This window comes from Bactrocera tryoni, chromosome 5 (genome assembly GCF_016617805.1).
Source record: "Bactrocera tryoni isolate S06 chromosome 5, CSIRO_BtryS06_freeze2, whole genome shotgun sequence".
Lineage (NCBI taxonomy): Eukaryota > Metazoa > Arthropoda > Insecta > Diptera > Tephritidae > Bactrocera > Bactrocera tryoni.
Genome location: NC_052503.1, coordinates 60,031,637 through 60,057,337, shown reverse-complemented (window position 1 = coordinate 60,057,337; position 25,701 = coordinate 60,031,637). Strand labels below are relative to the sequence as shown.

Below are 25,701 nucleotides of genomic sequence, written 5' to 3'. Positions count from 1 at the left end.
CTCCAAAGACCGTCAAAGAGTTTGATTCTTGGTTTAGATTTATTTTACGATGTTTGACATGATATGATTACGATAGTAAAAATAATAACACAAAAATTAAAAAAAAAATTATCGTTTGAAATTACTTTAAAAAAATGCGATGAACAAATAACACATGATTTTGATCATTCAATTTGTATGGGAGCTACATACTTATGTATATGCTGTAGTGGTCCAATATCGGTTTCGACTAATGATGAGTTCCTTAAAAAATGACGTGTGCAAAATTCTGAGGGACTTATCGCGTATATACAGACAGACGGACATGGCTAAATCGACTCAGTTCCTGGTGCTGATAATTTATATATTTTATAGGGTCCGGCGTTTCTTTCTTAATGTTACAAACTTCGCGGCAAACTTAATTTATTTATTATTCTAGTGCATAGAAATAGGGTAAGTTTTAAAATAGCATTCCCCGATTTCGGGGTTAAAATTGGTATATATTTTTATGATAAATAGTTCAAAAATAACTTTTATTTAGGATTTAATTTTTGTTAATTTTTTTTTTGTTTACACAATAACAAAAGGGTTGCATTCTAACTAATAATATTGGTAAAATCACAATGTTTTTTGTGACATGAACAGAACAAAGTTTTGTTTATTATTTAAAAATTTCAACAAATACAGAAAAGAGCTACAGATTTCTTCTATCACCTATAGTTTTTTTTGCTATGAGAATTTTTGTTTAACACAACAAAACAGCGATAGATATATTATTGTTATATTATTTTATTAACCAAAGAGGACCTTAAAATGTTACTATCGATGTCGTTCCCCATGTTCGTCACTTACGGCCCTTAAATTTTCGGGGAAAAAACCAGATGGGTTTCCAGAAAGTGAATTTTAAGGGACATGTTGCAACCAATTTTTTTATAGGCAGTAAGTAGTTCAGTCACAAGAGCTTTGTAATTGTCAACTTTCACATTTTCAATGTATTTCGGTTTCATTGAGCATTTCCTCAAATGTTTTATCCTTGATTAGTTCTCTTATTTGCAGACCCACGGAAATTTTTGTTTCAGATACAAGAACCCGCTTCCATTACTTTCCATTGCCTTAACAAACTTCTTCATTAAACTCAATTTAATATGCAAAGCTGGTAGTAATACCTTTTTGGGATCAACCAGAGGTTCACTGGTAACTGTCCCGGAGTGAGTGCCTGATGTACAGACCGCTGCTTCTGTACATAATGACAGTCTCTCGCACGGCTGTCCCATTCGCAAAGGAAGCAACAATATTTCGTATATCCTAGTTGTCTCCTCATATGTATTGCCCAACCATACTCATGATAACTGATGTGCTCTAAAAGAACTCTCATATTCTCATATGATTCCTTCATGTGAACCGCATGAGCTAAGCGCACAGGTGGATATTTGTTACCGTTATGAACCAATACCGCCTTTAAACTAAGTTTAGAGGAATCAATGAATAGACGCCAATCACGTGGATTATGTTTCTGTCCTAGTGCATTAAACAAAAAGTTAACTTCTGAACAGTGTACTAGATCCCCTTCTTGAAGAAAGCAACTTGTGAGGTCTTTCTGCCTTTATCTGTAAAAAGTAATATTTACATCACTTTGGAGAAGGATCCAGAGTTTTAGTCTGGATGCTAAAAGTTCGGACTGCGATTTTGAAATTCTTAGATCTCGAACTAAGTCATTAAGTTCACATGTGGCCCTGTTGAACATCCTGGTAAATCAAATAAAGGATCGGTTGTCATTTCCTTTGCGGTTTCTGTAACATCACTTGAAGAGCTAGTCGATTCTAGTTCTTCATCGAGACTCGAAGATTCAGTTGCTTTTGGAATAGGAAGTTGTTCACTGTGTTTGACGGTTACAGTACTTAACCGTATGTTTAGACTCGGTCCAATACCTTTAATATTAGTGAGGCAAAACCATTGGCACTGCAAAGGCCATTTTACGATTTGAACCTTTTAACCAAGCTGTTAACATTGTTACACAAGTTGCCTTGGTCCCCAACTTTAACACCAAAATACAGTTCGTAAGCTTTTAGCACAGCGGAGTAAAATTACGTTTTTGCGATATAAAAGTTAGTTCTCCGCACACATAACAAAAACTCTTGGCACTATTTACGCACTGCCTAGGCATTTTACCTAAAAATCTTAAACACAGTAATTTTAAAAACGTAAAAGAATATGAACAAAAAAACGTTTTGCTGTCCAAACATAGAACACGAAACCGATTCGGACACCGGACATAAATTTTGTAAAATAAGATGATCGTAAAATACGCTGTTTACTTCAAACAAGCAGGCAGAACCGGTCTAAACCGGATAAGTCTCTGATCGTATGAAAATATGAGATGATGCAATATAATGAAATCTTATGTATTGTAAAATCAAAGTCGCAGGTTACAGTATATCTGTGGGTGATAGAAAACTTCTGTTTTCAGATTTGACTTCAGGGTATAAAACTGAATTAGAAACACCTACGAATTTTCATGTCACAAATTATGTGTCTACCAGTGTAATCAGTGTTACCTTACGTACATATTTTACAAAAGAACCAAAAAATAAAGAAAACAAATAATACCATAATGACAGGAAATATATAACACATTCTTAGATTTTTGCATAGTATTTCTTTCTGCATTGGAGGCCTTCAGCCGCGTTTCAACAAAATGACCAACACCAGGGCGTCTTCAGTTATTTTGTGTTAAACTCCTTTCTGCGTTGGCGGCCTTCGGCCGCGCTTCAAAAAAATAACCCTGGTCGGAACAACACCTGGGCGTGTTCAGTTCTTTCGCGTTAAACTCCTCTTTGCGTTGCAAGATAATGAAAATTCTGAAAGATTTTACATTATTCATCACACGATAATGAATTTGTATCGACGGTTTGCTTGTTTGCAACCATTTTCTTATTGTATGAATAAATGGATTTCAACGAAAATTAAATATGGAATTAAAGTTATTTTTGCACTAATTAATACAAAACAAATGTGACGAATCGAATGAAATATTGGTGAATATAAAAGTAAAAAATATTAGTGTAAAATGCATTCTAAATAGGAGAAACACGCATTTTAAATAGTTGATTTTTTAAACTTTATATGCAAATATCTCAAAACCTATAACTCAGTGAACACTACATATATATATTTTTTTTTTGATCTGGAGGTGCTCCTCTATCCGTACATACCCATTTTATGCGATTCTAAAACCCAGCCTAGAAGTATTTTAATTCAACCGTTTAATTGTGAACCGGGCCTTATACTCACTGTGTGGTTTTTGTGAAACAAATAAATCCGGAACCCAAAACATAAAATTTTAAATATAAGTTATTAAAAGAGTTTTATTTAAAATGAGTTTTATAAATTACAACAAGGTAAGGGTTTCGGTTCTTGTAAAGATTTAAACAAAAATTAATTACAAAAAATACATTTTGGCCTTAGATTATTAATAAAAACTCTAATTAATAGTAATTTTAAGCGTGTTTGATAATTTTCAATTAAGTATTTCATTTACTTAAAATAAGAATAGTTTAGTAAAGAAATCGAAACTAATAACTATCCTGCTTTTTGCATGTATGCATATACATACATACATTTAAGTATGTATTTTCCTATGTACTATGTTTATATAAGCGCACATATTCGATATTCATTTATTTATTCATCGCCTCGAGCTCCACATCCTCAACATTATGAGAACCTCTATCGTACCACCACCTCAAAATAACTGTGCGCCTACGTCGTACCACAACAAATATCAGCATTATGAATACACCTTGTAAGCCATTAATCATTTCCATGACCATAAGATAAGCGTCTGGGCCGGGTGAATAGAATGTGACAATTTCCAGTAGCCATGATACAATTAATATTACACCAAGAAAGCTTATACATTTGGCGCTTGTAATAAAAAAGAATTATTTCACAGTTAATACTCTATTTACCGAACTTACTCTTTCTTCACTTCCTCATATTTCATTTCATCAATTTCGACAATTATATTTGGATGAACAGTGCCACTCGTACTATCCTTTGCGGCAGTCTCTACTTTCTGTTTCTTAATTTTTTGGAACCCGAAGAATGAAATCATCATTACTATAAATGATAAAAAGAGGAACGACGATACTGGTGGTATAAAATATCGTTGTGACTCGCGAATGGCTGTAAGATAGAAATATATGATTTATTTCTTATTAATATTTACTATTATGAAGATTCAATTAATTTAATGCACTTTATTTTTTTTTTGTTAATTTTGTATTAATTTAATTGGAACTAATTCAGTTTTATATTCTGTAAACCATTTAAAATTAAATTAATTTTAATTAGTTTTTCATAAATTTATCACAGTTTAACTAACGACAACTTAATTTAATGTATAACCTCGATCAAACTTAAATAAATATCATACAATTTAGTATTTCTTTTGATTATACTAACTTTAATTTAAGTCCACTTAATTTCAAATAAATTTTGCGCAATTTCAATTAAATTTAATGTAATGAAATCATTACGTGTTAAATAATATTGATATAATTTCTTATTTTAGCATATTTTTTTTTACTTTTTAAATGTTTAATTATTATATTAATCAAATACTATTTAGTTTTAATATTATATTTTGGTTTATAGTAATTAATTAATTAATTTTTTGTTAAGTAAAAAGAAATTCGAAACATTATGTAGTACTTTATTTAAGTTCTGCGAAATGAAGTTACTTCCATAAAACTTAACGATTGCGGTATATTTTTTTATTAATCTTTAAGTTTCCGAATTCATTTCAACTTATGCCAGCCAAATTATTTAGTTAATGTTAGTTTTTTAGAAAATATAAATTTAAGTTTTCTGAATTTAATTCAGTTCAAATTAATTAAATACCAATAACTCTTCTTCTTCTTTATTGGCGTAGACACCGCTTACGCGATTATAGCACTGTTAACAACAGCAATTACAATAATTAGTTCGTTAAAAATTTCCTAAAACATAACATCAACTATTCAAATGAAAAGAAATTGTAAAATACTGTTTTTCAATTAGCTAATTAATTACGGCTTATTGCATTTTAAATTTAATTCTATTCTGTGCCTTACATGCCGTTAAGCCCTGCATGAAGTAGGACGGCATACCAGGAAGTCCTTTGTGAATAGTGAACGCCACCAATGAGCCTGCAACACTGTAGCAGACTAGTGAATGTCCACCAAAAACGCACCACACCGTCAGCTTAGAGGCCCTCTTATTGGACGGTATGCGGAACCTAGTAATAAAATAAAGGAAGCTTTTCATACAGGAATTATTATATATTATTCTTCAGTTTACCAAATATTCACCAATACATTCCAACACAGACAGAAGAACCATATAAAGTATGATAGCATTAGGAACTGTATAGCATAACCGATCTTCATGGAATCAATTTTGAAAATATGCACCAAAGAGTGCAGGAAATAGCCCAACGCTAAGCACAACGACAACGAGCTGAGGCATAAGCCATGTACCGAACGTAACTCCTTCAGTTTTATATGAATGTAACTGACGATTAATAAGCATGGTATGGAAACGAGCATCAAAGCAGCAATCGCTATGATCTGGCCACGTTTCAAGTGCTCCTCAATCGCTGTTATGCAAGTTATGGCGTATGTTATACCAGACACATTATCCATATCAAGGCAGTAGTACTTTTCCACAGTGTAACTGTCATTTCCATACTTGTCCATTATGAGTAAAGAGCCGTCTTGCAACACGAAGAAGGCATCATCTTCATCGTTGTATATTAGAGAACTGCAAAATATACATGAAATATATATATGTATATATACATATATATATGTATATATATAGTATATAAGAAATTATCTTACGAATTGCAGGGATTCCCAATCTCAACTTGCAAATCGACCGCATTCTCTTCATCCTCAATGCAATTGTCGTATAGAACTACGCTTATAATAAGGGGCTCAAACTGGAAATTTGTTGAATCGCAGAATTCGTCGGTTTGATTGTCACGAAACACGCTCAGTCCCTCGCCATGAGGGCAACATTTTCTTAATCGCGAATTTTTGGTATATATAGGTTGTGCTGCTTTTTTGTTGCGCTGCGAGCAATCATCAGGTAAAGCCGCATTTTTTACGCTCTCTGTAGACGCGCTGTAAATAACCGCTTCGTTCGCTGCTGCGAACTCAATGGAATTTCTGTCATAAAAATGTATGTATATTTATTAGTTACAGCAGTACTCGATAACGATTAGAAAAGTTTAAATTATGTATGTGAACGGTAATATAATTTGCATGTTATGGTGGTTCTTAAATGCTGGGAGAACTTTGAAAGCATTTTATTAAACTTCAAACGTTACGTTAACGACGTTTGACGCCTTCTTGCCTCTTCTTTTTGAATGTAATTAAGATGTGGCATAAACCAACACTTTTTACATAATACCATAATCCTAAGATATTACGTATATCGCATGTTTATACTGCAGAGAGTATAATGACGGATTCTTATCACTTTTTAGTACCAAAAGTTAATGTTTCCTTAATCTCATCAAGATATGTATATAAAATGTACCCCTGTTTATCTAGTTTTTAACTAAAATCACAGTCAACAGGTCATAAATGTTGATTCAATATATTTATTGGTCTTCTCACCACCAACGTAAAGTAAACACTAGTATGTCGCAGTGAGAAAATGGGTGAAATCGGTCTACCACCACGCTTACTTCTCATATAATACAAATTAAAATTCCAAATGATTCTTTCACTTTCCAGTATACAATTTAAGTAACCGTATACAAATTAAGCACAATTGAATGTGCCAGTATAAAACATTGCACGAATACTGCCTTTAGCGTGCGTCAGCTTATGACCAAAAACTATTCGCATCGTACTAAAACTGTTAAATCCCCCAGGTACCCAATGGAACCCAGTTCCTATTGCGAACTTTTTATCAAAAATATCGGTCAATATAAGTCAAACCTTATATCCTTTATATATGTAATCAATTCCGATCCTCTGGTTAACGTGTTGCACATCAACTCAATATATTAAATTTAACCTTTTCGGTTGAGTTCGATATATTTTATTAGCAAGTAAGGAAGGGTTAGTATCGACCAAATTTTGTCTATTTTTCCCAACACCTCATACTATTAACTTGTCACATACTAAAAAACTAATCATCTAGAGTAAAGTCAGTCGGATGTTCGAAAATCCTGATATTAGTTATGTGAGGGGTAAGTCAAGTTTACGCTCAAATTATTTATTTTAGGCACAAAGGTATACTGTTATGAGTAAAACACGCTAGCTCAATTTTATTGAGAAAACTCACATATTGGCCGATATATGTAGTACAAAGTCACCCGGGAGTTCGATTATCTTTATATTAGATTTTTGACTTACAAACATACTCTTGTCAGAGAAGTACTATCCCTGAATGTCAATTTTATATCTCAGACATTGACCGATATTTTCTAATAAAAGTCAACTATAGGTACCGGGGTCTAAATATTCAGTTCCTAGAGGCGTGAACAGTTTTTGTTGGATTTAAACAATTTTTGGTCATAAGGTGGCATACACTAAGGGCATTATTCGTGAAAAGTTTAATCTCGTTATATTTATTGCTTCTTGATTTGTGTACTGGAAAGTCAAAGAATCAGGTGAAATTTAAAATTGTGCTATATGGGAAGTAGGCGTGCTTGTTGTCCTATTTCATCCATTTTCACCCTGTGACATAAGAATTTAAGAAGAATACTATGTACTAAATTTTGTCGAAATCGATCCCGAGATATGAGATTTCACCAAAAAGTGAGCAGTGTCACGCCTCTCGTCCCATTTTCACACTGGCTCCCATAAAGCTTTCTCATACCATCCCGGCGACATATTTTTACGTTTCTGACGCATTTAGTTATTGATTTATCACGCTTTTAGTAGTTTTGAACAGTAACGTTATATGATGAGAATGCGGGATTTTCATCCGATTTCATCCCTTTTCCCTTTTCCCTAGGAGTTCTTGTAATATTCGTGCTTGGCGAATTTGGTTGTTATAGCTTTAGTGGTTTAGGAGATATATACATTAAAGTGGCGGGTGCCACTTGCTACAATGGTCCTCTCTACCAAATTACAGCTTTATATCTTAATTTAGTGCTTAGTTATGGCACTTTATATGTTTTCGGTTAATGGCGATTTGTGTGCGTGGCAGTGGTCCGATTACACCCATCTACGTACTCGAATTTTTTTTTGTACTAAGGAAACCACATATTACGTTTCATCAAGATATCTCAATTTTTACTCAAGTTAAAGCTTGCACTGACGGACGGACAAACAGACAATCAACCGGATTTCAACTTTTCTCGTCACCCTGATCATTTATACATACATAACCCCATATCTATCTCGATTAGTTTTAGGTGATACGTACAACCGTTAGGTGAACAAAACTAATACTCTGTAGCAACTGGTTGCAAGAGAATAAACATAATTTTGATATAATTTTCAGTAAAGTGAAGTAAAATATAGTTATAAATTCTATGACCACTAATACAATATAAGTTAATAAGATACAAATTTGATAGTCAACCATTCAGTTACGACGAACAATGAATGTTCAATTCTTTCGCAACATTTTTATACTCTTACAACATGTTACTACGGAGTATAATGGTTTTGTTCACCTAACTTGGAGTCATGTGTAGAAGTTCACGCAAGTGAGGAAAGTTCTCTGATCGCCATTCACTTGGGAGTGTCCAGAAACGATTCTTTTACATATGGCTCAAGCAGCTCACGACTTCCGGTTTTAGACCAAGTATCCTCTAGGTAGCCTAGGAACATCCGTTCGAATGCGAGCTAAAGTGAGAAGGCGAAATATTCCCCACACAGGGTTGTGCGCTGGGTTTGGGACTCGCCACGTAAAAAACGCCTTCAATGAAAGGATATCAACTGCCTCGGATGAGAAACCCCACCGTTGATGACGACCTCAGCAAACGAAACAAGGATTATGATTTGGGATCATGCACCTGGAATGTCCGGTCCCTTATTTGGGAAGGTGCCGCGTCCCAGATGGTTGATGCCCTCGTTAGAATGAAGGCTGACATCACCTCCGTCCAAGAAATGCATTTACTACAGTCGCCATATAAAGGAGCGCAAATTTGGTGTGAGATTCGTGGTGGGAAAGAGACTCCGTCGCCGAGTACTGTCATTCAACCCGGTGGATGAACGTTTATCCACAATCCGCATCAAAGCGAGGTTCTTCAACATATCGCTGATTTGTGCCCACGCCCCGACGGAAGAGAAGGACGATGTGACCAAAGATTTCTTCTATGAGCGCTTGGAGCGCACTTATGAGAGCTGCCCCCGCCACGATGTCAAAATCGTGCTTGGCGACTTTAACGCCAGGGTGGCCAAAGAAGGTATCTTTGGCACTACAGTGAGTAAATTCAGCCCCACCACGAAACATCCCCAAATGGATCGAGGCTGATCGAAGAGGGAAGCGAGACGCATTTGCAGACAGAAAAAGAAAGAGGCCGAAATGCGTGAGTATGAAGAGCTTGATAAGCTGGCCGACAGGGGTAATGCTCGAAAATTCAACGAAAAAATGCGGCGGCTTACAGAAGGTTTCAAGACCGGAGCATACTCTTATAAAACCCCCAAAGGTAGATCACCTCACCGATGCCCAGAGCATTCTTAAATTATAGAGGGAATACTTCTCCAGCCTGCTGAATGGCAGTGAACTTACAACACCAGGAGAAAGCGAACCCGATTCCCCAATCGATGACGATGGAGCAGACGTTCCATTGTCCGACCATGAAGAAGTTTGAATAGCAATTACCCGCCTAAAGAACAACAAAGCGGCAGGGCCGATGGATTACCGGTCGAGCTATTCAAACACGGCGGCGAAGAACTGATAAGGAGCATGCATGAGCTTCTTTGTAAAATATGGTCGAACGAAAGCATGCCCAACGATTGGAATTTAAGTGTGCTATGCCCAATCCATAAAAAAGGAGACCCCACAATCTGCGCCAACTACCGTGGGATAAGCCTCCTCAGCATCGCGTATAAGGTTCAATCGAGCGTATTGTGTGAAAGATTAAAGCGCACCGTCAACAAGCTGATGGGACCTTATCAGTGTGGCTTTAGACCTGGCAAATCAACAACCGACCAGATGCTCACCATGCGCCAAATTTTGGAAAAGACCCGTGAAAGGAGAATCGATACACACCACCTCTTCGTCGATATTAAAGTTTCTTTCGACAGCACGAAAAGGAGCTGCTTTTATGCCGCGATGTCTGAATTTGGTATCCCCGCAAAACTAATACGGTTGTGTAAACTGACGTTGAGCAACACCAAAAGCTCCGTCAGAATCGGATAAGACCTCTCGGAGCCGTTCGATACCAAGAGAGGTTTCAGACAAGGCGACTCCCTATCGTGCGACTTCTTCAATCTGCTGCTGGAGAAAATAATTCGAGCTGCAGAACTTAATCGAGCAGGTACAATCTTTTATGAGAGTGTTCAGCTGATGGCGTATGCCGATGATATTGATATCATCGGCCTCAACACCCGCACCGTTAGTTCTGCTTTCTCCTGACTGGACAAGGAAGCAAAGCAAATGGGTCTGGCAGTGAACGAGGGCAAGACGAAATATCTCCTGTCATCAAACAAACAGTCGTCGCACTCGCGACTTGGCTCTCACGTCACTGTTGACAGTCATAACTTTGAAGTTGTAGATAGTTTCGTATATTTAAGAAAAAGCATAAACACCACCACAATTTCAGCCTGGAAATCCAACGCAGAATAACTCTTGCCAACAGGTGCTACTTCGGACTGAATAGGCAATTGAGAAGTAAAGTCCTCTCTCGACGAACAAAAACCAAACTCTATAAGTCACCCATAATTCCCGTCCTGCTATATGGTGTAGGCGCTTGGACGATGACAACAACTGATGAGTCGACGTTGCGAGTTTTCGAGAGAAAAGTTCTGCAAAAGATTTATGGTCCTTTGCGCGTTAGCCACGGCGAATATCGTATTCGATGGAACGATGAGCTGTATGCGATATATGACGACATTAACATAGTTCAACGAATTAAAAGACAGCGACTACGCTGGCTAGGTCATGTCCGAATGGACGAAAACACTCCAGCTCTGAAAGTATTCGACGTTGGAAGGACCAAGTGGAGAAGGACCTGGCTTCGCTTGGAATATGCTATTGGCGCCACGTAGCGAAAAGAAGAAACGACTGGCGCGCTGTTGTTAAGGCGGCTATAATCGCATAAGCGGTGTCTACGCCAATAAAGAAGAAGAACTTGTTTCTAACACCTAGAACTAAGCGAGATAAATACCATAAATGATGAGGATGAATAGACGACTTGAAATCCGATTGGCTGACTGTCCGTCCTTCGTCCATCTATCTGTTCACGCTGTAACTTTAGTAAAAATTTAAATATCATCACGAAACTTTATTCCGGTGTTTCTTGGTCAAATCGGACCACTGCTACGCCCATAAAATGTCATTAATCTAATCTAATCCGCAAATTAAAATAGAAAACTCTTATTTGGTACAGGGCACCACAGAGGTGAGAGGAAAATAATATAATAAATGATTTAATGTATATACGAGTATCTCCTAAACCATTCAAGGTATATCACTCAAAGTTGCTCAGATATCCCTTCAATAGGTAGACGAAATCGGACGAAAACAATTCCCAATATAACGGTTTTGATAAAAATTACTTAAAGAGCGATAAATCAATAACTAAATACGTCATAGACACATAATTTCACATTCAGAAGTGTCAAAGGTTAATGCTACAAGCTCCCAATATGCGCTGTATAGTGATTTTCGAATTTTAAGCTCACTTTAAACCGTATAGGTTGGTCAAAACGTGTGATACTTTAAAGAAATTAAGTTTTTTTTTGTATTTATTTATTTACAATCTATCAATTAGACAATAAGTAAATTAAGAGTTTATTTACAATATTTACAAAGCTTAATCTCTAAAAAGTAAATCTAAAACGTGATTTCTTTTAAGACTTCGAGTTGTATCGCTATTATCCAGTAGAGTTATTGCTAGAACATTTTCATGACCATGTAGCTTCTCAACATACCTTGTGCTTATACTTTTTATTTCTTCTTTAACGTATTTAATATTTAAATCTTTGTGTATTTGATCATTAGCCACAAACCAAGGGACGTCAACAATAAGTCTAAGAGTGATGGACTGATATCGTTGAAGGATTTCAATATTTGATTGGCTTGCAGTACCCCATAACTGGGTACCATAGGTCCACACAAGCTTCAAGATAGCCTTATAAAGTCGAACTTTGTTCTCTAAACTGAGCTGTGATTTTCGCCCAAAACACATTAAAAGCTTGAGAAATAAACTCAATATAAAAACACAAAAAATTTATTTAAGTGAACAAGTTTTTTTATTATAAAATTATACAAATGTTTTGCGTTGAGTATTAATGGAGTAGATCTATTCTTTGGTCTTGAACTCATATCCCTAATATAATGTATTGCGACACTCTGGTAAGCATTTTGCACTTAAACACATATCAAATACTTACATATATAAAAATTGAGGTATTTTTTTTTATGTAAGTTTAGCTAACGCGAAGTAAAATAAAACTAAGCGAGTCTATGGCCTATAATGTAGTCCAATAAAATATCAAATTTGATTGTAATTCATTCGCGATTTCATCGAATATTGAATGTTGAATACGGATAACTTTCCCACCGCCTAAAAATATAATGGTCTAAACGCGTAAAAAATTAATATTTGCCAAAACCTGTTGCAAGAATATGAAATGTCCGGTTACATCTGAACTTAACTCTTTACGCGTTGATCTGTGCAAGTTGAAACAGTAGTAAATGTTCAGTTAACCCTTCCTTACTAGTTTAATATAAAAATTTTCACCAGAAAGTATTGTTGCAAAAGTATGAAATTTTCAGTTACAACTGAAACTTACTTTGCTCAAATATCATTGAACATGCTTTCTTATCAGCAAAGCCGAAATTCTACAAAATATAAATATCTAGTATTTATATATTAATATACATACATACAAACATATATACATAATGCATTTGCATGCAATGCACATCTAATAATAATAAAAATGCATGGGGACACAATTGGAGCCAATTGGAGATTCCAAGTGTAGCCTGGTCCTTCTCTAACTGGTCTTTCCCACAGAGTAGAGGTCTTCCTCTTCCTTTGCTTCCCCCGGCGGGTACTATGTCGAATACTTTCAGAGCTGGAGTGTTTTCAATGTCAATGTCGTCGTATAACTCATACAGCTCATCGTTCCATTGAATGCGATATTCCCCATTCCCAATGCGCAAAGGATTATAAATTTTCCGCAGAACCCTTTCTCGTAAACTCGTAACGTCGACTCATCAGATGTTGTCATTGTCCACGCTTCTTCACCATTTAGCAGGACGAGAATAATGAGTGACTTATAGAGTTTGGTCTTTGAGAGGACTTTACTTTTCAATTGAAATATTGTTTGTGACGGAAGCAAAATTTTTCCCAGCAAATGCTTAGAAAGATCAGGTGCCGATCTCTTGATTTTGCAGCCAGTTTTGTACGTTAGAATTACTCAATTTATCATGTAAATACATACATATACATACATATGTACGTGCCAGTTAGCAAGAGTATTATAGTTTAAGCTGTAACTTGAGTAAAAATTATAATATCTCGATAAAACTTGGTGTGTGGGTTCGTTAGTACCAAATTAATTTATAGTTCGTAGATGGGTGTAATCGGACCACTGCCACGCCCACAAGTCGCCAATAACTGAAAACATATAAAGTGCCATAACTAAGCACTAAATTAAGATATAAAGCTGTAATAGAGAGGATCGCAGTAGCAAAGGGCACCTGGGGCCAAATTTTCTGAAAAGTGCGCGTGGCCCCGCCCTCTAACAAGTTTAATGTCCATATCTCCTAAACCACTTAAGCTACAATAACCAAAATTTGCTGAGTACAAATTTTATAAGAACTGCTATCCACAGTGCGAATATGAATGAAATCGGGGGAAAACCCCGCTCTCTCCCCATATAACGGTACTGTTAAAAACTACTGAAAGCGCGATAAATCAATAACTAAATTCGTCAAAAACATTAAATTTTACCACCGAGATGAGAGAACTTTATGAAAGCTGGTGTGAAAATTGGACGATGGACTTTCTTTGATTAAATCCCATATTTCGGAACCCGACCAAACCAATTTCATCAAAATTTAGTAAGTGGCATCTTTCTTAAATTTTTATATCAGGCTGCGAAAATTTACAAAATCAAAAAATAACTACGCCTACTTCCTATATAGCACAATTTTAAATTCCACTTGATTCGTTCAGTTTCCAGTACACAAATCGAGAATCAATAATGATTTTGGAGTGTGTCACCTTATGACGAAAACTTGTTTAACTCCGATAAAAACTGTTCAAGCCTCTAGGCATCGAATATTCAGACCACGGTACCAATAGTTGACTTTTGATCGAACTTGTCGGTCAATGTGGGAGATATATAACTGAAATTAAGGTAAAATCTTTCTCTTATAATGGTAAGTATGTATATCAAGAATCGGACCAATATTTCCCTAACCCCCACATACTTAATATAAAGATATTCGAATTTTGGGGTGTCTTTATATCGCTTATATGGCCAATATGTGAGTCATCACAATGAAAATAGGAGAGCGTGTTTTATTCATAACAGTGTATCTTTGTGCCTAAAATAGATAAATTTGAGCGAAAACTTGGCCTTGCCCCTATATAACTATTATCAGAATTTTCAAATATCCGGTTGATTTTAGTCTATATGATTGGCTTTACAAAAAAATATTTCCCTGGCTTTGATTTTAGTCTATATGATTGGCTTCTTGCAAGTTGCATCAGTATAAAATGTTCGGTTGCATCCGAACTTAGCTTACTTGTTGATAAGAATATGTTCATTGAAGAAAGTTGGAATATAGAAATATTGTTTGTGACGGAAGCAAAATTGCTTAGAAAGATGAACTGCCGATCTCTTGTCTTTACAGTCAGTTTTTGTGCGTTAGATTGACTCAGTTTATCTTGTAAATATGTACATATATGTACGTCCTAGTTTTTCGTTAGATTAGAAAATATACTTCTGGTTTAACCGATATTGATATAATGACAAGTTTTGATAATAAAATATTAATTGAAGGACCTACTTAGCCCATGTCGGACCACTATAGAATATAGCTGCCATACAAACTGATCGATGATGATTATTTGATAAGATATCTTCACGTAATTTAGAATGGAATATGGTCCAAGACTGTACTGCAATCTTCGAACATATTGTTTATTTAATAGTATTGTTCACCTAACGGTTGTACGTATCACATAAAAATAAGCGTGTTTGATATAGGGTTATATATCTATAAATGATCAGGGTGACGAAAAAAGTTGAAATCCAGGTGATTTTCTGTCTGGCCGTCTGTACAAGTAGCATCTTGAGTAAAAATTAAGATAGCTTGAGGAAACTTGATATACATTATCCCTGACAAAAAAACAATTACGAGCTCCTATATGGGTCTAAAGGAAAACCTCTAAAGTGCCATAACTAAGCCCTAAATGAAGATATAGAGCTATTATTTGGCAAAGAGGATTGCAGTAGCAAAGGCCACCTATGGGCTCAAAATTTAGAAAGGGTGGGCGTGACCCCACCATCTTATAATATTTCGTAAACCAATAAAACTGCAAAAACCACATTCGCTTAAGGCGAGTAATATAAGAACTCCTACTGATAATGTGATAATGTATGAAATTGAAACATAACACCGCGCACTTCCCATATAATGGTATAAATAAATAACTAAATAACTAAATACGCCAGAAACATTAAATTTTACCCCCGAGATGGTATGAGATGTCTTTAAAGGGGTCGGTATAAAAATTGGACAATGGTACTGCCCATTTTTAGGTAAAATCACATATTCATTCTGATTACAACCAAATTCGGGACAAAATATTATTCTAACATTCTTTTTCCACAGTATGAAAATACACCGCAACTACGCCTACTTCTCACAATCTTCCAGATCCAGTATTTAAAAATCATATAATAGAAAGTGTGCGCTATCTTAAAATCCTAGGAATAACCTTCGATCAAAAACTGACTTGGAAATACCAAATTGAAGACCTATGTAAAGACCTTTCAAAACGTATAAATCTACTCAAAATCATATGCAGCATGAAAAGTGGTGCACATACAAAGTTTCCATTAAATATTATGAAAGCCTTTATATTGGGGAAAATCTACTATGGCCTTATTATATATGACGCTGTTTGCAGATCAAAAAATATTACCACATGACATCGCGCATAATTAGTCTCGCGTTTCGAACAACTCCAATTGCAAACATACTCTTTGAACTGAAACTCCCTACTATTGAAGACTGCATTTTTAAATTAACTGGGAATAAAATATAAAACTACATACAAAACTCATATAACAGCGTGTACACAGACTTTAAGGCTCTAGCTCACTCGAAAAGATACCTAAAAATGAATTCTACAATCACGGAAATCTTCAAAATGGCTAAGAAGATGGATATAGATTTTTCGAAACTAAAAACTTACAAAGTATTGAGTCCCTGGAAATCTGCAGAATCTCTTTTCATCTACAGTGGTTTTATCAAAAATAGCACGAACCCGCTCGCTTTAAGGCAACTACATGCTGAGGAAGTGCAGAAATGGAAGCAAAAGAACTGGCTAATTTGTTACTGTGATGGTTCAAAGAAAGTTGAAAACACTTTTGCTATTACAACAGAATCTAAGAAACTAATCAAAAATGGACTTTTGTCTAGCTACACGGGTATATTCACCTCGGAAATTACAGCAATTGAAGAAGCTGCAAAATGAAAACCCAAAGGCCGACATCTAATAATATGCACCGATAGTCTCTCATCAATAAACGCTTTAAAATCGGCAAATATTAGCGATATTCTCACACGTAGGGTCAAAAAGACTCTCGTACGAGGCAAAAACATACAAATTTTATATACGCCAGCACATGTAAACATTACGGGTAAAGACGCACACACTCATCCTACTGTTTTAATAAGCAACTACACTGAAATGGATATTAAAAGATGCCTCGCAAACTTCATTAAAAAACAACGTGTCTCAAATAATGAAAACAAAATAAATGGTCATTATGAAACTATGCATCAGTTATCTCAACAACATGGCAGCAAATCGAATTTTAAGACAAAACACCAGTAACTTGTTTTGATGAGACTTAAACTCGGCCATACAAAACTAACGCATGGATATCTACTTTACAAAGAATCACCACCAATTTGCATGAACTGTAATGATACCCTGACCATGCAACACCTAATAAACTGCTACAACGACGCATCGCAAAATGTTGATTTGCATACCGCTATAGCAACACTGGACTACGAAAATATAAGAAAACATCTACCACCTATACTATTAAAATTAATTTAGAGTTGAAATGTCCATATAAGTAAATTAATCTGTATCTATACAAAATGGGACGAAGGCCTAAGCAGCCAGTTCTTTTTTTTATAGTATGTCTGTAAATTTATTTACAGGCCATATCAAAATAAATAAATAAATTTCCTTTGATTTTTTAACCTACTGATTTACAAATAAAAAAGAAATTAATATAACGGGATAAAACTTTGCACGCAAAGTCCATTTTTAGTGTTCCCCCTAGCGACCAAAAATTCTTCAAATCCAACAAAAACTGTTCAAGACCCTAGGTACCGAACATTTGAACCTCTAGTTGACTTTTTACGGCAAATATCGGTCAATGTTTGAGATATATAATTGAAATTCAGGGATAATTTTTTTGCTGACAATGGTATGTCTGTGTGTCAAAAATGGGTTGAATCGTGCCAAAACTTAATTTTTCATATTTTAAATGAACCTTGAGCATTTTTGTTGTTATTAAAAAATTGTTTCTTGTTATATAAGAAAAAAAATGATTAAATAAAGAATTGAACACGATTTATCCGCGTTATTTTCGTTTTTTGTTTAGTAATATTATCAAAAACAGTGGAATTAACCAACCATACATACCTTCACTTATGCTGTACACTGTATATATATATGTACATATGTATATGTATGTATACATTTCTAAGACTACATCCAACGGCTAATAAAGTTTAATAGTTATTATGCAAGATAAAAAATCAAAATTTACTTCTTCGTTAATTAATAATCGTAAGTTACTAATAGCCTTTTATCGGGATGTGCGTGAAGTTTTATTTAAATAACCATAAATTAATATTTACTTGGTAAAATAGCAAAATCATATGAACGAAAATAATGTATGTATGTTGATGATAATTGACTTTGTTATTTCAGTAGTAGATATTTTCAGAGCAAATCAATAAAAATATTGTACGGTATTTCTGAGTACCATGGATAATAATAGAAAGTGGATAGTGCCTTAATATGCGAAATTTCATATCATTAGCCATCGATGTCATACATCTCTCTATGTATAACAGAGTACACTCAATCCTTTTTTTACGCGATCTCTTTTTACGCTATTTCACTTTAACGCGGTTATTTTTGCAGCGCAAATTCTCTTTTTACGCGAATTTCTCACTTTAACGCGATTGCTTTTTTTCGGTTTTTGCTTGGTCTTAAACTTGCAGCAGAATTGGAAAATTATTTTGTAGCAAATGATACTGATGCCGAACGTGCACGAATTTTTCAAAAATAATTGAGTCTCTGCATGTTAAGATATAAAGAACGACTACATCGGAATTTATTGAGTCCAAAAAGAAGCATACAAACAAAATTAACTGAATTTATGGTGAATACTCAATCGGAGATGCTAAGTCAGTCAGAACATCAATCCATAGTTCTTACTATTGATTCTGATACAAATTCTAGTGATATCAGTGCCGCCATCAAAATAAGCGGCTAAGAATAATTTCCACTGCGGATAATGACAGTGATTAAACAGCATTCAACGGTTTTTTTCAATAAATCTACCTATTTTCTATTTTCTTCTCTTTTATATATGGTTTTTGTTTTGTATTTTTTATTTTGATATGAATGAATAAATCATGAGTCTGAAATTTGAAACTTATTGTATTGTTTTTGAATATTTTTTTGCGCGTATATTTTGTTATATGCGATATTTTTTATATTCGGAACCAATTCGTCAGTTAATATTGGAAAACTAACCATTTTTACGCGATTTTTTTTTTACGCGATTAGTGGCAGAACCAAAAATCGCGTAAAAAAAGGACTGAGATTTAAATAATTCTAAAGTGCATACCAAAACAGTCTATCAGTAAGACATTAGGTAAATTAGTTGGAACTTTTAACATTATAACAGAAATAGTTGAACTCCAATGAAATATTCAAAACATAACCCTGGTCGATCTAACACCAGTATGTTCTTATTTCTTTCGCATAAAACTCCTTTATTAATAAATTTATGTTGTTATGTTGTTAATTTACATTGGTGTTTTGTTATTATCGTTTCATTGTAAATATATTATACAATTTTGTTTTTTAACAGTTTAAATATAATTTATGTCAGCTTAATTATTATTTGTTAAAAACAAAATAATAACTTTCGAAACAAAAAACACACGGGGTATCTTTTCTAATGGTCTAAAGAACCTGTAAATCGGACATACAGCCCAAAATCGATTCAAAAGTTTAAAATATCTTTTTAACCAAGGATTTGGGTTGTACAAAATCGATAAAAAACTTTTTTTCAAAATATTTTCAATACTTTTTTTAGCCACTAACATTTTTATTACTTGATTCTGTATTTTTTATAACTTAATTTATATAAGAGATATCATAATTCATGTGAGAGATATACATAAGTATTTTTATACTCTTGAAACCTGTTGGTACAGAGTATAATAGTTTTGTTCACCTAACGGTTGTATGTATCACCCAAAACTAAGCAAGATAGAGATAGGGTTATATATATGGGGTTATATATAGGGTTATATGAAATCCGGGTGACTGTCTGTATGTCCGTCCGTGCAAACTTTAACTTGAGTAAAAATTGAGATATGTTGATGAAACAAAAAAATAAACGAGTTCCTAGATGGGCGTAATCGGACCACTGCCACGCCCACAAATCGACATTAACCGAAAACCTATAAGGTGTCAGGGCATCGCGGTAGCAAGAAGCACCGGTAGGCAAAAAATGTTGAAAAAGTGAGCGCGGCCCGCCCTCTTGTAAGCTTAATGTACATACATATCTTCTAGACTACTAACGCTACAACAACCAAATATTATAAGAACTCCTATCGACAGTGTGAAAATGGATCAAATCGGAAGATAACCTCACTCACTCCCCATATAATGGTACTGTTCAAAATTACTAAATGCGCAATAAATCAAAAAATAATGACGGCAAAAACATTAACTTTTACCTTTATTGAAGCCCGTGTGAAAATTGGACGATGGTCGTGGCACCGCCCACTTTTTGGTGGCATTTTTTTCTATGCCACTTCCCATATAACTCCCTATATAAACGTTATGTTAAACACTACTAAAATAACGATGAATCAATAACTAGATGTGTCAGGCAAATCAAATTTCATAATTGGCATAGTAGCCGGTGTCAAAATTGGACGTACTTATTATTCGTTTTTCTGACAAATCTTATGATGAATGTGTCGTTGGTATATTAAAATATTTTCCTGGCGTTGATTCTTGCAAGTTGCAAGAGTATTAAATGTTCGATTGCACCCGAACTTAGCCCTTTCTTACTTGTTCATTCTTAAGATCGCTAACAACTTTCTTCGGGCGAGCCAATATAAATATCAATATTTATTTCTCACTACTGGGTACGCGTACTTAATATTTTCGAACAAATACTTACATATCGTCACCTGAAATGCAAAATAACGTAACATCACTTTTCGTAGGTTTACAGGAGAAGCAAAAAACCGTATAAAAAGAAAACCACTTGAGATATTGAAACAAAATTTTCAAATCTGAATTAACATGAACCTATAAGTATATTTTAGAAAAAAAATAATGAAAAAATTAATCAAATTTTATAGTAGGTGTCTTACGTTATTTTGAATTTTCATTTCTGAAACAAAATAACGTATGATCAATCTAAATTTGTATAAAGATTAAAAATTTGAATATTAATACTTTTTTTAATTTTAAATAAAAACAGTTGCAAGTTTTTAATATTTCATGTTATTTTTATTATTATTATGTACATAAGTACCAGAAAAAATTTAAATATTTCAAGCTAAAAAATGAGGATAATGTTTAATTATTATTTATTTAATAACTAATTATTCAAAAGGTATATTATCATAAAAGTAATAACAGTCTACTGAAATTAAAGCTTCTAGGTCCTGCAGATGTTGCCATTTCTTCTTAGTTATTGTTAAACTTTGCAATAGAATAGGCTGCTGAATTCCTAAAAAAGCACGGATCTGATTACTTGGATCATGGAGTCCCTAAACCGAACTCTGGCGGCTCCTTCTCTACCCATATTCCGAGGGAGTTGTGAGTGGGAAGAAGCCGTTAGAGAAAAGTTACAGTGAGCTTCTTCATGGATGGGTCAAAGGTGGAGGGGTCTACTGTCAGGAGCTCTCTATCAACTCCAGTTTCTCCAACTTCCTAAGTATTGCAGTGTCTTCCAGGCCGAGATTGGAGCCATTAAGGTAGCAGTAGATTTACTACTCCGGAGTGCACCCTCCTTCAGAGGAGTGACCATCGACTCAGATAGCAGAGCGGCGATTCCAGCCTTGAACTCATTAACAATGAGAGAATTCAGAGCTGATCGAAGACCTAACCTCGCTATCAGTAGCATCGAGTGCCTTTGTGATAAGAATGATATGAGTGCCAGACCACAGCGGAATTGCAGGAAACATGAGCTAGCAAGAAGAGTCTTACCAGACGCCATCTGCAGAAGCTGTATGGAAAAAGATTAGGTGGAAACAACTCAACGCTTCCTTCTTGGCTGTCTTGAGTTAGGAAGGTCAGGACTTAATCACTTGGGGGCGCATACCTTCAGACATCCCACCGAACTGGCGGGAAGCGTTTTGTTAATTTATAAGTTCGAACACAGGAGTTATTCTTTTCTATGGCCTCACAAAGGACTACATATGCACATATATGTATATAGTAGTCCACGTTCGATCAACGATGTAGCCTAAACTTACCAAAGCACATTGAACTTAATCACTAAAAATAAACATAAACAATAAATGAAGGCTAACTTCGATATAAAACAAGAAAACACTCTGTTATATTTACATACTTTAGTGATGATACGTTATTTTGTTTAACGAAATCAAGCACTTGATGATACGTTTTTTTTGAATTTTTAATATAGCTTGGGTATTTTTGATCGCAGAAGCTTAAAATTTGCGACACATATGTAATATGATGTGGTGAATCGTAATCAGTAAAAAACTCAATTTTGAATTTTTTGATGATACGTTATTTTGCATTTCAGGTGACGATATGTACATTTCAACACACATATACTAATATTTTGATGCATATGAGTACTTAATTACTAGATTAGCGTAAAAATTAAAAACGTAGTCTATTATCACTGTATAACTTAATTTTCGATTTGGGTTAAAATTAAACGAGCTAATTTTAGCGGGTTGCTACAAATATGAAAGCGAACGAGCGTTTGAGTGGTAAAATACCATACTTATTAACTTACATGAACTTTAAGAGCGTATCGTTTGTTCCATTTATGACTGTTTGTGATAATATGCTATTGAAGCTCCAACTCTCAACTATGCAGGCTATTATCACAAGTGTGCGTATCAGCAAATCGTGCATGATTACATTACCCTGAAATACATATATGTAAAAGAAGATATGTGTGTATGTATACACAAAAGCGAATTACACTTTGACTATTTAGTTTCAATTTAATTTAAACGAAAACTTCGTACATACGTATCTGTGTACATACATACATATGTATTTATCTACGGATATCTATTATGACATCACAAATATTTTCGTACAAACACTCTTTCTTATCAGTGGATACTATAGAACTCTTTCACATGGTTTACAATACTTATAATACAATTATTGCCTAAGTGATATACCCGTCATCGTATTGATTAAGAATATATGTATTATGTACAGTTGTGTTCATAATAATTGGAAATACGGTGTCGGTCCGTTATACAAAACTTCTGGAGGAGAATATGCCGCTTAAATGTTGTTAAAAACACAAAAATGACAGCTAAGCCGAAAATTAGTGCAGAGCTTTGGATGACAATAAAAGAATCGAGGTATACCATTTCAAGTGAAAGGGGTAAAAAGTTAGTTGACTCCATGAAGTATACTAAGTATTTGTTACTCTGTCATCAAAAATGCTGACCATACTTCTAAAATAAAATATATGTAAGATGCAAATTTTGCATTAGTTCTCTTTTTTATAATTTTTAAGTTTATGTCAAAATATGCTGCTACGTTTGAGAATAATGTACTATGCATATGTTTTTTATTTAACAAGAACTGTATCATAAACTCTTTATAAACAATTAGTTTTATCATTACCTATTTTCCTTCACCTCCTTTATATATGTACATATGTATAGTACATATGAATATTAGAAAATAGAAGACACAGAACCAAAGTTATTCGCTTTATTTTAAATTTTAATGAAATACATAATATGTCTTTAGTACTCCGGCTGAGCTACGACGCAACCCATACCGAATGAATCAGACAAGACAAGACAGAAAAACACGCTTCGGTTCTTATAGCTAGCTGCACCGTTGTTTTTCATAGGCAAAATGTTATAACTAATCTTTTTGCAGGAGTTATGCTTTTGCGGTAGTTTGTATTTGGCTTAAAAATTAAATGTTTTATTAAATACAGCGAATGTTGATACCTGCATACTTGTGAAATTTCGAAATTTTCTCGGATGCATTCTCAGTTAGGAAATCAAATGTGTAATAACATTTTCTGAATTGCGCTTCTGGTTGTACTGATGCACCCACCATTCTCTTTTATTTATTTCATTTCGTTCAAAAAATCCAATTATTGAAAATATTCGTTTCCTTTTTTTTCGTTTAATTTCAATGCACACCAAGCGTGACAAAAAGACAAAATGTCGCATTGTGCTTAGTTTTGTGTGGGTTAAAGCGCAAGACGTTTTTGTGTCTTATTAGTCAAATTGAACAATAATTTAAAAATTTAATTAAAACTATTTTTGCGCTATAGTATGTGAAATAAATTTGTACAAATGAATTAGTAAAATTACATTTTAAATTTTATTCTAAAAGCAAATATCTGGGTAACTATTAGTTTTCCTGGGATACATCTATATATCCCCCCATCCGTCCATATCCTCTGTCTCCTCAAAATCTAAAGCAGAGCCACGGCATGAGCACTGCTATTTTAGTGAACACAACTGTACATACATAAAAATTTACACATATTGGTAGATACATATGTTTGTACATATATTTAAAATATGTATATATTGAGTTGATTTAACAAATTTGCACATTTGGATGCCGCTTCACTTCTGCGATGGTTATCTTATTATTTCGTTAAACTCGCTTTGCTGGTTCACTATAAAAAAATACACATATGCACTTACAAATTTACATAACACACTATGCATAAAGTCGAATATTTGTTTAATTGAAACTAGCGAGAACTTTTCCGGTTGTTGCAAATAAAGGAAAGCAAACACAAAAACAAATTTTACGTTGCATTTACAGACACTTGTGAACTTAAATATCCGCTCACACAATTGCTGCACACACACGTTTAATTAATTAAAAAATCATTATTCTTTGGTAGATTCATAGAAATGAAGTTACTCACGGATTTTTTTTAATGTGTGAGTAATGCTCACCGGTTTTTTTTTTGGAGCGCGTTTTCAATTCACTTTATTTATTTATTCGTTTGTACACGCTTCTCTTGCAATACCGCTCGAAATACAATTTTATTGTTTGTGTTATTGTTAATATACTTGTATGCATATACCTACGTATGCCGTGCGCTCACTCGACTTGACTGCGTTTAGCGAATAATAGTTAAAGAATGAGCTTGACTGTAAATACAATTATTTTGGCCTAATGTTGAGTATCATCATATAGGAATTCGTGCTTTTATTTCTTGATAAGATAACGGTATTAGGGTTTTGTGTACTTTGCAAACTTGTCCACTACCGTTTTACAAGTTCCGCCGAATTGGGTAACGTAATTGCACAAAATCGCAGATTCGAAATTAATTTCAACTTATTTAACATCGCACGGACATCAAACTCTCATACACAGATACACAGATATTACATAATTTAGATAATAACAACTTTATTGTTCAGAAGGGTTTTATAAAAACACATTTACCCATCTATAGACTGGCTACTGATGATTTTCAAAATAGCTGGAAATTTTAAGTTCCGTTTTAACACTTATCTACAAATTCAATTGAATACTTATATTGAAATATTGTATTCGGTGTTATAAGAACTGTCAATAATATCAAACCTTGAATCAAATTCATATATGTATGTACATACATATGTCGATAGTCCAAAAACGACAATTTGCCAAAAGTATTTTTACTAATAATGTCAAAAGCAGTCGTTGTGTTTTGTTTTTAACCATGATTCAATTATATAATGTTGTGTCGATAACACGAAAACAACAATTTGCCTAAAGTAATTGGATCCATAATGTTAAAATCAACTATT

At 34.2% G+C, this 25,701-nt stretch overlaps 1 protein-coding gene across 5 annotated transcripts; it reads right to left on the bottom strand.

Annotated features, from left to right (window-relative positions):
- Positions 1-3,326: 3,326 nt before the first annotated feature.
- Positions 3,327-25,374, bottom strand: LOC120778798 (probable G-protein coupled receptor Mth-like 14). 5 transcript variants are annotated; one of them, XM_040110802.1, is made up of 7 exons: positions 25,355-25,374; positions 22,689-22,822; positions 5,862-6,191; positions 5,320-5,781; positions 5,094-5,257; positions 3,957-4,164; positions 3,327-3,903 (listed from the first exon to the last, which is right to left on the bottom strand). In XM_040110802.1, exons 2-7 carry the CDS (start codon positions 22,808-22,810, stop codon positions 3,657-3,659), a joined length of 1,533 nt encoding a protein of 510 aa, XP_039966736.1. In that variant the 5' UTR covers positions 22,811-22,822; positions 25,355-25,374; the 3' UTR covers positions 3,327-3,656. The 5 variants fall into 5 exon arrangements, with proteins under 5 accessions (XP_039966736.1, XP_039966733.1, XP_039966735.1 ...); XM_040110799.1 differs by lacking the exon at positions 25,355-25,374 and adding an exon at positions 24,990-25,062; XM_040110801.1 differs by lacking the exon at positions 25,355-25,374 and adding an exon at positions 24,994-25,022.
- Positions 25,375-25,701: the final 327 nt, after the last annotated feature.

What these genes read in the sequence shown, in the direction of transcription:
- LOC120778798 (XM_040110798.1), bottom strand. Translation starts at nt 24,621, where the DNA reads ATGCATAGTGTGTTATGTAAATTT. An exon ending in ATAGTGTGTTATGTAAATTT is followed by an intron (nt 22,823 to 24,597) that starts GTAAGTGCATAT and finishes TATGTATTTCAG; the next exon opens with GGTAATGTAATCATGCACGA. An exon ending in ATTGGGAATCCCTGCAATTC is followed by an intron (nt 5,782 to 5,861) that starts GTAAGATAATTT and finishes TATATTTTGCAG; the next exon opens with TTCTCTAATATACAACGATG.